This window comes from Dysidea avara, chromosome 5 (genome assembly GCF_963678975.1).
Source record: "Dysidea avara chromosome 5, odDysAvar1.4, whole genome shotgun sequence".
Lineage (NCBI taxonomy): Eukaryota > Metazoa > Porifera > Demospongiae > Dictyoceratida > Dysideidae > Dysidea > Dysidea avara.
In genome coordinates, this window is record NC_089276.1 from 1,458,195 (window position 1) to 1,475,366 (window position 17,172).

The following is a 17,172-nucleotide window of genomic DNA, read 5'->3' on the forward strand; positions in this document are numbered from 1 at the left end:
TAATGTTGTACACAAGTGTAATATTATATTTAAATTATAAACACCTAAAGGTCTATACAATATACACAGGCTATTCATCATTGTTCTCCTCTTGTTGTTCCTCTTGTTGTTCTTCTTCTGGTTCATCTTCACAATAAGTCACTGATAACATCTTGTATGATGCATCCCCATGACAACGTGCCCGGTGGTTAGCATATTTGATGAACTTCACATTATCACTCTCAACATAGGCCAGTGCCAACAAGTTAGGTCTGTCCGGCAATACTGACAGTAACTGTAACAATGAACACACAAGACACATACCATATATGGTGGGGTATTTTCGAGGGGGAAAAGTTTAGCAAATTTAGCTACAGTTATTCATAAAACTCTAAAATTTTAACTTAATGCATTTGTCACCACAATACACTCGATTAAAATGGTATTAAAACATGAAAGGAGACAGTGTATTCCCAACAAGTTCATTTGTTGGAACAATACCAATTTTGTTGCTGTTAGCAAATACTAGTGGATAGTGTATGAGGAATACTGTAATGGAAAAACCAGGCTCAGTAAAGTGGAGTATTGTTCTGAGTATGTGACTAACTGTCACCATCTCTTCTTTCACTTTAGCTATAGTGACATAACTATCATAACTCTCTTGTGAACAACCAGAATAATCTATTTTGAAATGTGGTATATACCCCAGTATGAACATCCCCACTTCATGACTTCATATAACCACCTTCAAATTTTTGGATTGTAACAAACTGACATTCTGCTCACAAATAAAACCCTCTATATGGTATGTGACAATAACAACATAATTGGTTATGAACTTAGCATTGAAAAGTTCACTTTTTTTTTGTTTTGAATTGTTCATACTTCATAACAATTATAAACTCTAAGTTAACTCTTGGTATCATACATATAACAGCTTAGTATAGCTTGAGGTTTGCAATTTTGCAAAAAAAGAAACCCTAAGAAATTCCAGTTAGCTGGGGTTGTCATTTATTGTGTGCCTCAGGTCTTCTTCATCAACTATACAGTCATGTTACATTTCAACTAACCACATCTTGGTCATCACTTTTACAGTCACCTTTAGAAAGATAAGTGACTGTTCCACCATAGTCTGAGGACCAGTCTACAGTGAACACATCACATAGTGTTCCTGTTTGTAGAGTGTATACCACTTACTGTTTGAATCAAAGAACAACATCACATCAAGGGTAAAGTCTACATCTGTTTGTAGTTGGTGGTCATGTGCTAGTGTGTAACATCCTGCTGACACATTGTAGAAGGTGCCATGACATTGTGCCATGCATTCTGGGTCTGTATCAACTGGATCCTGTAACCAACCAATAATACTCTAATAGAACAATCTTCAAAAGTGCAAATGTGTGTTAGCGCGTGCGTACATGCATGCATGTAGTGAGTGTGAGTGTGAGTGTGTGTGTGTGTGTGTGTGTGTGTGTGTGTGTGTGTGTGTGTGTGTGTGTGTGTGTGTGTGTGTGTGTGTGTGTGTGAGTGTGTGTGTGTGTGTGTGTGTGTGTGTGTGTGTGTGTGTGTGTGTGTGTGTGTGTGTGTGTGTGTGTGTGTGTGTGTGTGTGTGAGTGTAGTGTGGTGTGTGTGTGTGTGTGTGTGTGTGTGTGTGTGTGTGTGTGTGTGTGTGTGTGTGAGTGTGTGTGTGTGTGTGTGTGTGTGTGTGTGTGTGTGTGTGTGTGTGTGTGTGTGTGTGTGTGTGTGTGTGTGTGTGTGTGTGTGTGTGTGTGTGTGTGTGTGTGTGTGTGTGCGTGTAAGTGTGTTTGTATGTGTACATGTGTGTAACATGTGCAGCATGTACAGTTGACAACTGATAATCATTACTAGTATCACATGATCTATGTTACTGTAGTTAAATTAACTATCCACTATATTAGGGTAATGTGTCTACCTGACCTCCTCTGTTCCCTGTTTAGTGGTGACCATTTTTATTGTGGCTTGTTTCTCTCCACTCTCAGGAACTTCCTTCCCATTTTGCTTTTTATCTTTATCACGTTTACTTTTACTCTTTGTCTTTTCTCCATCTTCATCAGAACTTAGTAACTCAATGGGTTCATTGCTAGACATTCCTTTCTCTGCGTAGCGAGTGACCAACTGTGGGAAGAGGTAACGAAAGTCTTTCACCAGATCCAGTCCAGTTAAGTGAGCAAGGAGTAGACAAAATGGTTCTGAGCGAAGGAAGTTGAGACATTCTTTTGCCGTGGAGGGTAGTGATGAGTGAACAGCCTCCATAATATTTCTGCAATAAAAACACAAAGAGTGTCACGATAATAAAATTACATAATGTAGCATTGTTCCATGTGAGGATTAGTTTGTAATGTTAGTGATTTACAAACACCTTTGGAACAATTTCACAGAACACTTTAACTCACAAAAGTCATGCACCTATCATTTCCTTTGTCCTTGTTATAATTGTTGTAACATTGCTCCTACCCCCTAATTTTAAAATAGCAGGGCCGGTGGAAGCACTACGGCCACTACCGTAGCAGATCTTCACAGCCCAAGCCAGTCATGTGAGCTCATGCCTAGCTAAGCTAATCTCGAAGCTAATCATAGTAGCTAGCTACACACTAATAAGGTATAGCTCCATACAGTAGTTATGTCGTCAGATAAGACATACACTAATTTATATCTGTTTCTAGACAGACACTAACCATTCTAACCTTTAATACAGTAAAAGGATGTGCCGCCCACTTCACGTTACCACTCGTTTATCCTCTATTATAACCGTACGTCTAATGATCGAAGCACGTGATGACCAGTGCGGTGAACGTTCTTCCAGTTCTGCTGAGAGGTAGGTTGTAATTGTATAAACGAAATTAGACTTTACAACATGTAGAAAGGTAGTGTGACAGCTAGGGAAGTTACACAAGTCAGTGTATGTATGAAGCAATATCCACAATCTCTGAATCATTACCTGGCTTGTTGCCTGACCAACCACTAAGAGCTTCCACCGGCCCTGAATAGCTAATGTAATGTTTTTAATTTGGCTGCTAACATAGGCTACTAGCAGACCTTCAGTGCAGTATATGTAATCTATTATCTTGTAATTGTACTCTCTGTTCATGTTGCACTGTAAAGCTTCTATTACTATGCTGAGTAATTTTCACATCACATTCAAATTTGCAACCATAGGGAAACAGTATCTTATAGGCGCACAAGCATGCACACACACACTACACACACACACACACACACACACACACACACACACACACACACACACATACAACACACACACACACACACACACAAACATAGACTCAATCTAACAATCACAACTAACCTCTTATTGGGGGGTCCACGATGCTCCCATGAACACTCATTACTGTTCAGTTCCCTACACACAGCTTCATACTTGTCCTCCTGTGAGCAGACATGTTAACAATAGCCTGTGGCAGTGACACACGACAAAACTGACCAAGATAAAGTCAGGTAGTGATATCTGTGATGACTTCTCAAATTGAGCCCTAACTTGAGCCTGTATGCCGATATTGAGGTAGATGGGCTTCACCCATGATGCCAACATGTCAAGCTATAAATGGTGGACACAAATGTAAGAAATACAATACTAAAGACAAGAGTGAAATGATCTAACTATGCAGATATGTAACTCCCCCCTCCTCAACCTCCATCATTAGAAGGGTCAGCTATGGCCATCATGTAAAAATTATATAAGAATAATTAAAACACTTTCATGTGCAAAGATCACACGAGTAAGAGTGCTATTATTTCCATACATCTGGTCACTGAAGGCTCCAAGTAATAAGACTAGGAAATACAATGTAACACTTAAAGTACCACCTATGCTTGTATGTACAGAAAATACAACACTCGGGAGGGGGGGGTTATTTCAAGGCAAATACAACAATTGGGCTTTGCCTCGTACTACAACATACAGTATTTTTTCTGTCAATTGCAGAATTTGGAGTTAGTTTGCTGAGAAAGTACCCAGTGTTCTCTATATAATTATAATGAACAGTTTGTGATCAACTCATATTACAGAGGTAACATTATGGGAACCTCTAATATAGAAAGGTTGTGTTTAAGTAGAATATTCCAATACCTCCATGGGCATAGGGGACCAGTATTGTAGCGGTGCTTCATTAGTTGCAGCTGGTCTGCCGATAGGTACACCATGGAACCATCCATTAATTGATAGGCGTGTCTTGTCCACACACAGAATCTCTGACACCTGTTGTCATGACAATGTTGACATCATCAGGTCACTAACATGTACATCACCTGATGAAATGATACAAGATTGACCTCGAAGAAGACAAAGTTGTTCCAGACTGGTTTAATGGACTTCACAACATCACGAGGTTGTCCTTTATCTGTAACATGTGACAATCACATGTATGACATTACAGTTGGCTGTCATTATATGACCAATATCTATCAATAGTTAAATGAGACAAAGGTGATAGAAAATGGGTGATTTAGCATGTCGTGATTTTTACAGTATGCTGTGTAGTTTTCCATAGCTAACCAGTTACCAAATCAAGTCTTGTATTGTGATTATATTCTAATAAAACAATCACCTTGTTGTACTAGACTTGGAATAGTTCACTATATTGGCCTACCCTTCAGATAACTGAGACACTATAGGCCAAATCATCACAGATTAGTGACTGACATATACAGTAGCAGCCTAAAATTATATAGTATGTGATACGGAAAATATAGCACGAGGGTGTGGTTGAGAGACAAATATAGCACAAGGGAAACTATATTTAGCTCTAGTCCACACCCAAGTGCTATATTTTCTGCAGTGCATGAGAGTAAGCAGTTTAATGTATGAGTCCGAAGATGCAATCAAGAAGACGTTAACTGTTTAAAACAGATTATCACGACCTAGAACACCCATGATGGCAGATGGCAGTGTGCCTACTCGTGATTAGCAGAAAGTTAATTTGTAGCCATAACACCGAGTTATCACACAATTTGTGATCTGTCAGATCCAGAATTCACTTAGTAGTAGGACAGGAGGACGATGAGAACAACCAAGGAAGGCTAGCTATGGTGAACGTGAGTAATGGACAGTTCTAACCGTTGTTCGAAAGTGTGGCCCTCAATGTGACAAAGTAGAAGGTGTCAATGTGAAGCAGCCACTGAATCTAACCAAGAAGTTGCTGGACTTACAATGATGGACAGTTTAGTGAACGATAAGACTGAATGGCATAATTATTGTAGTGGAATTACAAACATTTGTGTGCATAGCCATTAATTTGTGACAGCTTTGTTAGTTGGGGTAATTCCCAGTGTCTCTGTGGATCATGTTTATGGTTATGTCACATTCACACAAAGTGTGCTTTATTGCCATACATAAAGCGGACTATGATGGAAATATAACACACTTTAGCACAGTATAAAGCATACTCCTTCCTCTTACATTATAGAACATTAGTTGATAATAGTTGGTATCTCTTTATAACTTTGGTTGTACTGAACACTACCTTGTGTATCATACAGTATGATAGTACTGTATAGTAGGGACCACAAAGGTGTGGGTGTGGCCCATGAAAAAACATCATCCAAAACAAGCCTCACTTTTCCCAAATGACGACGAAGCAGTATTGTTTCGGTAAAACTAAGCCCAAACAAGCCTTCACATCAACCCGAAATGCTTTCAACAGAATTTAAAAATAATGTATTTAACAGAATTTTCTACTATCTTCAGATAAGCGTAACTCGTTAACAGCTAAGGTTACGACTTGATTTTTTCACTGTTCGACGTCGCTTTGGTCCAATAGGTGCCTTTTGGCATACCGTAGTATGTACAATGCATTCTTGATGGACTTAACCGGTGTCCTCCTTTGTGTTCCATTCATCTCCGTTGATAGCAAAAAGTGTCAATTTGGTGGTAGCACATGATGGCTTCCCTTCGTAACAGAAATTGTCTGCATTTTTCATGACTACTTACATTGCAGAAATGCTTTGAAACAGTTCTTGATTCATGCTGCTGTGTAACGGGTTGAATATAGCTGACAACGAAGCGTAATAGATACTTCACTTTTCAGACGATAATTGATATGGCTGAGGCTGTGGCATATTGTATGTATACGTAATCAGATTATTAAGTGATCGCACGTGACGCTACCTCGTGCTTTAGTAGAGTTGTAGAGTCGGACGTTAAGCCGCCAAGTGGAATCTCCTACATGGTCCTTCGAGCCGCAGACTGAACTAGGGACGTGCTGCGATAAGTCAGACAGCAGAAATCTAGACTCCTGAATAATTTGAACCACAAACGCGGACACCTTGGTACCGGGTTATAAACGGTACCCGACCAGGCTAGTCATTGTTTTGTGTGAATGTGTATTTCGCTGCTGACTCCCTTAGACTGATCCCTGATTCCAGTTGGTGGGTACTAATTAGAATTCGTCGAAGACTCGTCCGATTCCGGTGGCAGTTGATCTAGTAGTAAGATTAAGGGTTTTCTTATAACATATTGTGTTGATATGTCGACGGACGAAGCCCTTGCGAGACATAAGAAAGTCAGAGGCGGGCATAGATCTTCGGCCACGAGGCTAATGCGCCAAATAGAGGAGGCTACCGACACTACAGCCGCTACGCCAGACAAACTACTTCAGTGGAAAGTTTCGTTAACCGAAAAGCTGACGAAGATACGCACCCTTGATGACGAAATCTTAACCCTGATTGAAAATGATGCCATCGATGAAGAAATAGAACAGGCGGATGTGTTCTCAGAGAGGTTACAGGAAGTGATTTGCCGTGTAGAGCAGCTGATTTTAAATAAACCCAGTGTATCTAGTACTCGCCGAAGTTCCCCGTCTGCAACAACCCCGACAGGTCCTCCACCCGCCAGTAGACTTCCAAGCGACAGAGATGGTGGAAGTAAAGTAAAGCTACCCAAGCTTACACCAAAATCTTTCAATGGTGACCTTACCAAGTGGGAGTCGTTTTGGAGTATGTTTGAATCATCCATCCACCTGAACCCAAGCTTATCTGCAGTTGATAAATTCACCTACCTGCACTCCCTCTTGGAGGGTCCTGCATTGCGTGCTATTGCTGGATTACAGCTCACTGATCCCAATTATGATGAGGCTATAGATACACTCAAGAAACGATTTGGCAACAAGCAACAGATTATCTCTCGACATATGGACTCTTTGTTAGAGCTAGAGTCAGTTCAATCAGGATCAAACATAAAGGCACTTCGTGGCCTATATAACCAAGTAGAATTTCAGGTGCGCAGTCTTAAATCACTTGAGGTTCCTGTAGATTCATATGGAAATTTGTTGTCATCACTTCTTATGAACCGATTGCCACACGAACTTAGGCTGATCATCAATAGAGGAATTGGCGATGACGAGTGGAACATTGATGACTTGATGGATATTGTTGAGAAGGAAATTAGTGCACGTGAGAGAGCTTCTGGTCCTAGTCATGATCAACGAGGGCCGCAGTTGCATACAGCGGCAGCACTCCTAGCCAATGAAGGGCAACCGAAGTGCTCTTATTGCCGGCAAGGTCATACATCATCCTCGTGCACAGCTGTTACAGACATTAATCAACGGAAAGTAATTCTGAAGCGAACAGGGAGGTGTTTTGTGTGCCTTAGAAGACATCATCTTAGCCGAGACTGCCGTTCTCCAGTCAAATGCACACACTGTAATGGCCATCACCACACAAGTATTTGCAAGAATAAGTATGCTGGTTCCCAAGGTAACAGAACACAAGGATATAATTCTCACAATCACATTGCTGCAACGCGACAGCCACCTACCCAGCTACCACCCACTTCACAACCACCTCAGCCACCTACCTCACAGTCTGGTTCATTGACAGTTCGGCCACCTAGTTTGCAGCAGTCAGAACCACCGTCTCATCAACAGACTCATGTTGCAGAACAACTGCTTACACCTACGACACAGTTGTATTGTGTGAAGACCCAGGTACCAGTACTGCTGCAAACGGCCAAGGCTTACATGTTCAACTTGAATGAACCAAACTATGGAATGACAGTCAGACTAATGCTGGATGGGGGGAGCCAGCGGTCTTACATGACACAAAGAGTCAAAGATGAACTAGGCTTACAACCAGAACATGTTGAGCAAGTGCAGATCAAAACATTCGGATCAGAGACCGCAACTGTCCAAACTGTTGAAGTCGTTAGAGTTGGGATATCACTTAGAACTGGAGACACCATCCAGGTGACGTTCTCAGTAGTGCCTTTGATCTGTGAACCCCTGTCATGCCAACCCATAGCATACACCAAGGCAAAGTACAGTCACCTCGAAGGTCTTGATCTAGCTGACCACTCACGGATTGGTGACGAATTGCAGATAGATGCCTTGATCGGGTCTGATTACTACTGGCAAATAGCAACTGGAAAAGTTATTCAGACAGAAAACAGCCCTACAGCCATCCACACCCACCTGGGCTGGGTACTTTCAGGACCGGTCTCTAGTTTCACCACCCAAGGTGACTCTGTTAGCTTGCATACTACTCATTCCTTACACATTGGCTCAGCTGAAGAGCGTTTGGATCATTCTCTAAAGGCATTCTGGGATTTAGAGTCTCTGGGTATCACAACAGCAGAACCCTCAGTGTACGATGACTTCACTGATAGCATTCGATTCGACCATGGTCGTTACACAGTAAGCCTCCCGTGGAAGCCAAACAAGATGACGCAACTACCTAGCAATTTTTGCCTTGCTAAACGACGTCTTGAAGGACTCCTTAAAAGGCTTCGTCAGGACCCAGAAGTGAGACTGGAGTATCATGCAGTTATGCAAGAACAGCTTAGGCAAGGCATCATTGAAAAGGTGGTTGATGACTCACCAAAGAGTGCTAGTGGGACTGTACATTATCTTCCACATCATGCAGTTATCCGTAGGGACAAGACAACATCCAAGTTGCGAATCGTTTATGATGCTTCTGCGAGGGCAGGAGGCCCGTCCCTAAATGACTGTTTATTCTCTGGGCCAAAGTTTATTCAAAACATATTCGACATCATTTTGAGGTTTCGTAGCTACAAGGTAGCGCTAGTGGCTGATATAGAAAAGGCTTTTTTGATGGTATCGGTTAGTGAGCAAGACAGAGATGTTCTTAGATTCTTGTGGGTTGACAATGTAGATGATCATTTGCCTAACATTGTACCAATGCGGTTTACCAGAGTTGTATTTGGGGTATTATCAAGCCCATTTCTTCTTAATGCAACTATCAACCACCACCTCCTGACATACCAGAACAGCCATCCAGCCTTAGTGGATACACTCTCACGATCTATATATGTAGATGACGTGACATATGGCGCAGATAGTGATGATGCAGCGTATGAACTTCATACAGTGTCAAGGAAGATTTTCGCAGAAGGTGGTTTCAACTTGCGTAAGTTTGTCACAAGTTCCGCAAGTCTCCAGCACAGAATTGATGCTAATAGTCCGGAAGCAGGCAGCAACATTGCCTCAAGCAACACAGTTGTGGAAGAAGATGCCACGTACACAGACGGTTTACTTGCTGGTAGCTGCGCAACAGGTGATCAGAAGGTTCTGGGAGTAAGGTGGAACCCGTCTAGCGACAATCTTGAATTTGACTTAACCAACATTGCCAGATCTCTCCATGAACTGAAGCCCACAAAGCGTAACATAGTGGGAGTAGCTTCTCGGATTTACGACCCATTGGGGTTTTTATCTCCTGTAGTAATCACCTTGAAGATATTTTTCCAGGAGCTGTGTCGATTTAAGATTGGCTGGGATGGTCCATTGCCACAGGAGCTGGAGTTAAAGTGGAAAGGAACAGTGTCCAAATTTCATGGTACTGTTATGTTGATTCCCAGATTTTATTTCACTTCTGCAGGTAGCAAGCAGCCCTGTTCTCTGTATGGTTTCTGTGACGCTTCAACCGTTGCATATGGTGCCGTTGTGTACCTACATACTGGAAATGATTCAATAGAGTTTGTGGCATCAAAAACCAGAGTGTCACCACTGCACACGCAGACCATCCCTCATCTTGAATTGTTGTCATGTCTGTTACTGGCAAGGCTTATCACGCACGTACGTTCAGCACTTGCAACAGTCATAGAGGTTTGTTCCAGCCAGTGCTTTACAGACTCCATGGTAGCACTGTACTGGATCAAAGGGGAAGACAAGGAATGGAAGCAATTTGTGCATAATAGAGTCAGTGAGATTCGGAACCTTATGCCAGCTGATCACTGGTTCCATTGCCCAGGCAAAAGCAATCCTGCTGATATGGCATCGCGTGGAGCCTCACCTCAAGAATTGGATGCAAGCCTACTATGGAGACATGGACCAGACTGGTTAAGTAGTATTGCCCCTGTCAGAATGCAGCAACAGATCACCATATCAGAAGAATGCATTGCTGAAATGGAGGTGAAAGCTAGCATGCCGTCATGCAACATGTTGGTAACTGTAAAGAGTGGTGGAATTGGCGAACTGATTGACTGCAAGCGATTTAGTACGCTGCACAAGTTATTGCGAGTGACAGCATATGTACGGAAGTTTGTGCTACGATTTAAGTCGATCATTAAGGGCAGCAAACCTGTCATTGATTGGAATATTACTGTAGCTGACATAGAACAAGCAGAGTTTGATTGGATACTTGATAGCCAGATTTGTTTGGAAAAGGATGCACGGTTCCAGTCATGGAAGTCTCAGTTGCAGCTGTTTTCCGACAAACATAAGCTGTGGCGATGTGGCGGGAGACTATCCAAGGCAGACCTCCCCCTTTCAAAGAAGCATCCAATTCTGTTATGCAAGGAGCATTATTTTGCCACTCTAGTTACGAAGCATGTTCACGAACGGTGTGGACACAGTGGAGTTAAAGATACATTGACCGAGGTCAGGACTAAGTATTGGTTTGCAAAAGGCAGACAGTTTGTTCGGAAAATCTTGTATGGGTGTCTAAGGTGTCGTAAAGTTGAAGGCTTGCAATTTAAAGCAGTTCCCACACCGCCCTTGCCAGAATTCAGGGTAAAGGAAGCTCCACCATTTTCACATTGTGGGGTGGATTATGCAGGTCCACTTTATGTTTCAACAGCTGAAGTGTCAGATAACAAGGTTTGGATCTGTTTATTCTCGTGTTGTGTGACACGAGCCATTCACCTTGAACTGGTGCCAGACATGAGTACCCAGAGCTTTCTTAGAGCATTCAAACGCTTTACAACCAGAAGGGGTGTACCAACCCAAGTCATCTCAGACAATGCAAAGACCTTTGTTTCAGCAGCTCAATACCTAACAGACCTCAAGGTAACATGGTCCTTTAACCTGGAGAAAGCGCCTTGGTGGGGGGGATTTTTTGAAAGAATGGTTCAATCTGTGAAGCGATGCTTGAAGAAGACCATAGGTAGAGCCAAGCTGTCATATGACGAACTGTTGACCGCACTCACTGAAGTAGAAGCTATAGTTAACTCGAGGCCACTATCATACTTATCTAGTGAAGACCTAAAGGAACCTCTGACCCCATCACATTTGTTAGCCGGACGCCGAGTTTTATCCCTTCCTGATGGCTCTGGAACTGATACAGATATCAATGATGACAATTTCACCGTGGGTCCTAAAGATCTCAATTCTAGACTACAACTTCTCACAAGAGCCCTCGATGAATATTGGGTACAGTGGAGGGATGACTATCTCCTTGAACTCAGAGAGAGAAGTCACACTACAAGAAATATTGGAGTTCCCCGATCGCCAATTGTCGGAGTAGTTGTAGTCCATGATGAGCATTCTCCACGTAGTCAGTGGAAATTGGGCAAAGTGATTGAATTGATGACAAGCAATGATGGCCAGGTACGCGGTGCAGTGATCAAGGTCATTACAAATGGCAAGCCTACAAAACTGCGTAGGCCCACATCTTGTCTGTACCCACTGGAAGTGATGCCCCAAACTGACAATGATGTAAGCAATCCCAAGCCAATTAGTGATGTGGAGATGGTCAGTAATAAAGAGGATGACACTGTCACAAATTCTAAACCTGTGAGAGAAGCAGCAAAGAAGTCCAGACAGCAAGTCCATATGTGGATGACTGAGCAACAGGATTTTTAATATTTATTAGTGTATGATTACATCTAATCAAAAACAGCCAAGCTGTAAAAAAAGGTGTGGCCCCCATAAAGGCCATGGTGAAAAAAGATGTGAAATCCAAGGTGGCGGCCAAGAAATGGCTGTGATGGTAGGTTAATGGTTACATTTTAATAACAACAATTCAGGTGAATTTGGTGCCAAGACCAAGCGGCACAAAATTCACCTGAATTGCCGTTATTAAAATGTAACCATTAACCTACCATCACAGCCATTTCTTGGCCGCCACCTTGGATTTCACATCTTTTTTCACCATGGCCTTTATGGGGGCCGCACCTTTTTTTACAGCTTGGCTGTTTTTGATTAGATATCACTTCTTTTTGTATTTGTATACTGCAAAGCCGGCCTATGGCTGGCTTTGGGGCTTTTTTAACCCATGTGTTTTTTTCTTTACCACAGGAAGAAGAAAAGAACTTAAAGAAGAATTTTAGTACTTCAATTATTTTTGATTTTATTAGTAATTATACAATTTATATACATATACTTATTACATGCTCATTATTCCCCACAGGATTTTTTTTTGCAGCTGATCTCTCTACTGGGTGACTTGAAATGTAGCTGAACTATATACAGGATGGTTTCTTTGTAGCTAAACTCTCTACAGGGTGATTTGTTTGTAGCCGATCTCTCTATAGGGTAATTTGTTTGTAGCTGAACTCTCTATAAGGTGATTTGTTTGTAGTTGATCTCTCTGCAGGTTGATTTGTTTTAGCTGAACTCTCTACAGGCTGATTTGTTTGTAGCCGATCTCTCTACAGGGTAATTTGTTTGTAGCTGAACTCTCTACAAGTTGATTTGTGTGTAGCTGATCTCTCTGCAGGTTGATTTGTTTGTAGCCGATCTCTCTACAGGGCAATTTGTTTGTAGCTGATCTCTCTACAGGGTAATTTTTTTGTAGCTGACCTCTCTTCAGGGTGATTTGTTTCTAGCTGATCTCTCTACAGGGTGATTTTTTTGTAGCTGACCTCTCTTCAGGGTGATTTGTTTCTAGCTGATTGCTCTACAGGTTGATTTGTTTGTAGATGAACTCTCTACAGGGTAATTTGCTTGTAGCTGAACTCCTTACTTTGTGTCTAGTTTGTAGCTGATCTCTCTACAGGGTGATTTGTTTGTAGCTGAACTCCTTACATTGTGTGTAGTTTCTAGCTGATCTATCTACAGGGTGATTTGTTTGTAGCTGATCTCTCTACAAGTTGATTTGTGTGTATATAGCTGATCTCTCTGCAGGTTGATTTGTTTGTAGCCGATCTATCTACAGGTAATCTGTTTGTAGCTGAACTCTCTATAAGGTGATTTGTTTGTAGCTGATCTCTCTGCAGGTTGATTTGTTTTAGCTGAACTCTCTACAGGGTGATTGCTTGTAGCTGAACTCCTTACATTGTGTCTAGTTTCTAGCTGATGTCTCTACAGGTTGATTTGTTTGTAGATGAACTCTCTACAGGGTAATTTGTTTGTAGCTGAACTCCTTACATTGTGTCTAGTTTCTAGCTGATGTCTCTACAGGGTGATTTTTTGTAGCTGAACTCTCTTCAGGGTGATTCGTTTCTAGCTGATCTCTCTACAGGTAGATTTGTGTTGATTTGTTCATTGCTGATTGCTCTAAAGGTAATTGATTTGTTGCAGTTGAACACCCTGCAAAGTGTTTTGTTTGTAGCTGATCACTCTAAAGGGTAATTTGTTTGTAGCAGAACTCTCTCCACAGTGACTTGTGTGTAGCTGAATTCTGTGTAACTAAATTCTCTAGAGAGTGACTTAATTGTAGCTGAATTCTCTACACAGTGCATGACTTGTTTATAGCTGAACTTTCTTCAGTGTGACTTGTAATGTTCTGAATCTCTATAGTGGTATATTTGCTTAACTCTCCACATGGTGACTGTCTTCTTGCTGAACTGTCTATAAGATTAACTGTTTGCAGCTGAACTCCCTACAGAATAACTTGTGATGTAATAAAATTCTATAATGGAGTAAATAAATTAGCCGAATGCTCTATTAGGGTGACTGTTCTATTAGAGTATCTCGATCTCGCATTTGCTACACGGAGTTGGATTTCGAATCATAACTCAGTGGTTTGTAATCCGATTCTTCTGTACTACTGCAAGGACTTTCTATGAAGATTATTCCAGCTATACACCGATTTTCAGCTCATTGCTCTAAGCGGTTTGCCTAGCAGGTGTGAAAACTAATACTTTTTTATCCATAAAAATCGATCGCGTAATTGTGACACAGGTTGGGTTTTGTGTCATATCTCCGTGGTCTTTATCTCGATTCCTTTCAAACCACCAAAAGGCACTCCTACGATGGTTACTCCATCTACATAGCAATTTTCAACTCATTCCATGAAGCGGTTTACCCTGTAGGCGTGACAACAAATCGATCTTGTTTTACGCGAATAATCGGTCATAACTCCTGAACCATTCATCGGATTTGTACCAAATTTGATGCTAGGATTCGCCTTTGGACTCCCTTTCTGTGTGCCAAATTTCAAGGCGATCGGAGCACGCGTTTGCTTGTTATAGCAATTTTTGCAAGTGTGCGAAAAGACGAAGAAGAAGAAAAAAAACGAAGAAAAAAAAACGAAACTTTGGCAGCTCGTATCTCGGAAATGGCTGGAGCGATTTCCTTCAAATTTGGAATGTAGACTCCCTTGGCTGGCGGGCAACTGTGTAGCAAATTTGGTTCCAATCAGATAAGTGATCACCGAGATACAAAGGTGTGAAAATGACGTTTTCGTTCTTCCTGTCAATATATTCACGGTGTGGCGCGCCGGCTTCTTGGGCCGCACGACACACTACCGTGTGTCTTGATGTACCGAGTTGACCAGTGGTCAACTGGGGGGAGTGTGGCATATTGTATGTATACGTAATCAGATTATTAAGTGATCGCACGTGACGCTACCTCGTGCTTTAGTAGAGTTGTAGAGTCGGACGTTAAGCCGCCAAGTGGAATCTCCTACAGAGGCATGCGACACCATTTTTTAATTTTTTTTTTTTGATGTAGTATGTGTGGGTTCATCGGTCATAATAATTATTATTTACGAATTAACAAACAAGTACACAAAATTTTTTGGAATTTTCAACTAGAGTAGGGACCATAGCACATCGATAAAAAGTACTGAAACAAGCTGGAGTAGTACATAATAGTAAAACAATAAGTGTTATATCCCTACTGTGCATTTCCATTTTGGTACCTTGAGCACAGTAGGGATATAACACTTCTTATAGTTTTACTGTGATTTAATATCGTGCACTACTCCAACTTGTTTCAGTACTCTTTATCAATTTGCTATGGTCCCTACTCTAGTTGAAAATTCCAAAATAATTTTGTGTACTTGTATTATGTACCACTCAAGGGTACAAAACATAGTAACATAAAAGAGTGGCAACTTCCTCACCATCAGTATCAAACAGGTCCAGTGTTCCTCCATCCTTGTCATCCCATGGTGGGACCAGATAGTAGATGAATGCTATCCTTCTCTTCTCCAACTCATCATCATGACACAGTAAAACATCTACAGAAGAAAGAAGTTATAGTAAACTCAAAATGTGACTAGATTTTACATAACCGATCCAAATCACATATCAGGCAAAATCAAAACTAACACCAATGGATAGCTACACTATCGTACTACTAGTTTTGACCCTCAGTATTACTCAAACTACTCGAGGCTGGTTATAACAGACGTCTTTCCTGGGTGGTGTGGAGAGCTTGAATGGCGGTTTCTGGCCTTTTGAAGGACCTGGCTTGGCAAGAATCAGTGGTTTACTGGTGGACAGCCTGATAATGTTGGCCAGACATTTTTTCTGTTGATTTGCTTCTTATTAGCCACTAAGGAGCCAGCATGGCCCTGTAATCTCGTGTCTGGACTCCAATCATGGCCTGCCTCCATTTTGAAGTCTATCTCATGCCCACCCCCCCAACCCACTGTGATCACTCGTGATACTACTTCTCAGATATTCCATCTTATTTGGCAGGAAACTCGAGCAGCTACAAATACTGGACATGGTCTGACAGGTGATAGATTGATGCATCTTCTGTGTAAGTTTCATACGCATGCTTGCTATCCTTGGTAAGTTATGCTGACTTGAATTTTCTAAAACTGTTTATCTCGAAACTTCTAATGTGCAATTTGGATCGCTTTTCCAAAATCCAGTCACAAATCATTCCAGCATTATATACACATGCATCTACTATAACATGTACATATTAAGAGCTGTCCCACTAGGGACCTGTGAGAAGGCTAGGCCTGTCAATACAGGGAGTCAGAAACATGTAACTAAAAACTGTGAAGAATGCAGAAAAAAAATCCCAGACCCAGTGGTGACTTGATCCCCTGCAACATGCAGTATAGGCATGCACCAATGGAGCCACAGTAGCTGGGGACCTGTGAGATGGATAAAATTTTCCTAACAGAACAGTCACATGTTAGCAGTGACCTTCACACCTGACACAAAGGATTGACCTATTGCCATCAAGTACATATCCACCTTTGGAAGTTGCACCATGTGGCCTACTTTATTCCACGGACTGGACTGGACTGGACTCGTGGACTGAGCTGGAAACAGCTTTAAACAATAATCCAGGTACTTGCAACACTGGAGACACCACTATCGAGCTATAACTGCTGGTACTGCTCTTCCTTACAAGTCAGATGACACTAGCGCATGAACTAATCAATTAGAATACACTTACGATACACGTGTACTTGCAGTGATAAAGCGTGACAGAGGCCATTGTTGTAGCGTACATGTCTTCCTTTGTTGCTTCAGTACTTAACACTAACATTAAGGGTTGTAGTGATGAGCCAGATTTGCTATTTGCATAGCCCCATCACCTTGCCTGGTGGTGCTACCTAGCTACCTGCTAAGAATAAATACTGGCTCATCTCTACAGCTGTAACACTAGTGCTAAAGCAACAAAGGAAAACATCTACGCTACAAGAATAGCCTCTATCACGCTGTATCACTGCTAGAACACATGTATCAAAAGTGTATTCTAATTAATTAGTGCATGCACTAGTGTCATGAATTGTAAGGAAGAGCCAGCAGCAGCACAGTTGTAGCTCGATAGTGGTGTCTCCAGTGTTGCA

The 17,172-nt window shown here is 41.7% G+C and overlaps 1 protein-coding gene across 2 annotated transcripts in view; it reads right to left on the bottom strand.

Moving 5' to 3' along the window:
- LOC136256949 (prolyl 3-hydroxylase OGFOD1-like) overlaps nt 1–17,172 on the bottom strand; it is a 22,838-nt gene continuing 5,666 nt past the window's right edge. The window contains exons 6-14 of one of the 2 annotated variants that reach the window (XM_066050022.1): nt 15,478–15,594; nt 4,267–4,358; nt 4,088–4,216; nt 3,443–3,556; nt 3,308–3,387; nt 1,918–2,260; nt 1,177–1,327; nt 1,050–1,123; nt 1–274 (exon numbers count right to left, since the gene is read on the bottom strand). In XM_066050022.1, the coding sequence (XP_065906094.1) occupies nt 71–274; nt 1,050–1,123; nt 1,177–1,327; nt 1,918–2,260; nt 3,308–3,387; nt 3,443–3,556; nt 4,088–4,216; nt 4,267–4,358; nt 15,478–15,594 (1,304 nt within the window). In that variant the 3' untranslated portion in view covers nt 1–70. The remainder of the gene's footprint in view (nt 275–1,049; nt 1,124–1,176; nt 1,328–1,917; nt 2,261–3,307; nt 3,388–3,442; nt 3,557–4,087; nt 4,217–4,266; nt 4,359–15,477; nt 15,595–17,172) is intronic. The other variant, XM_066050023.1, reaches the window with a different exon arrangement.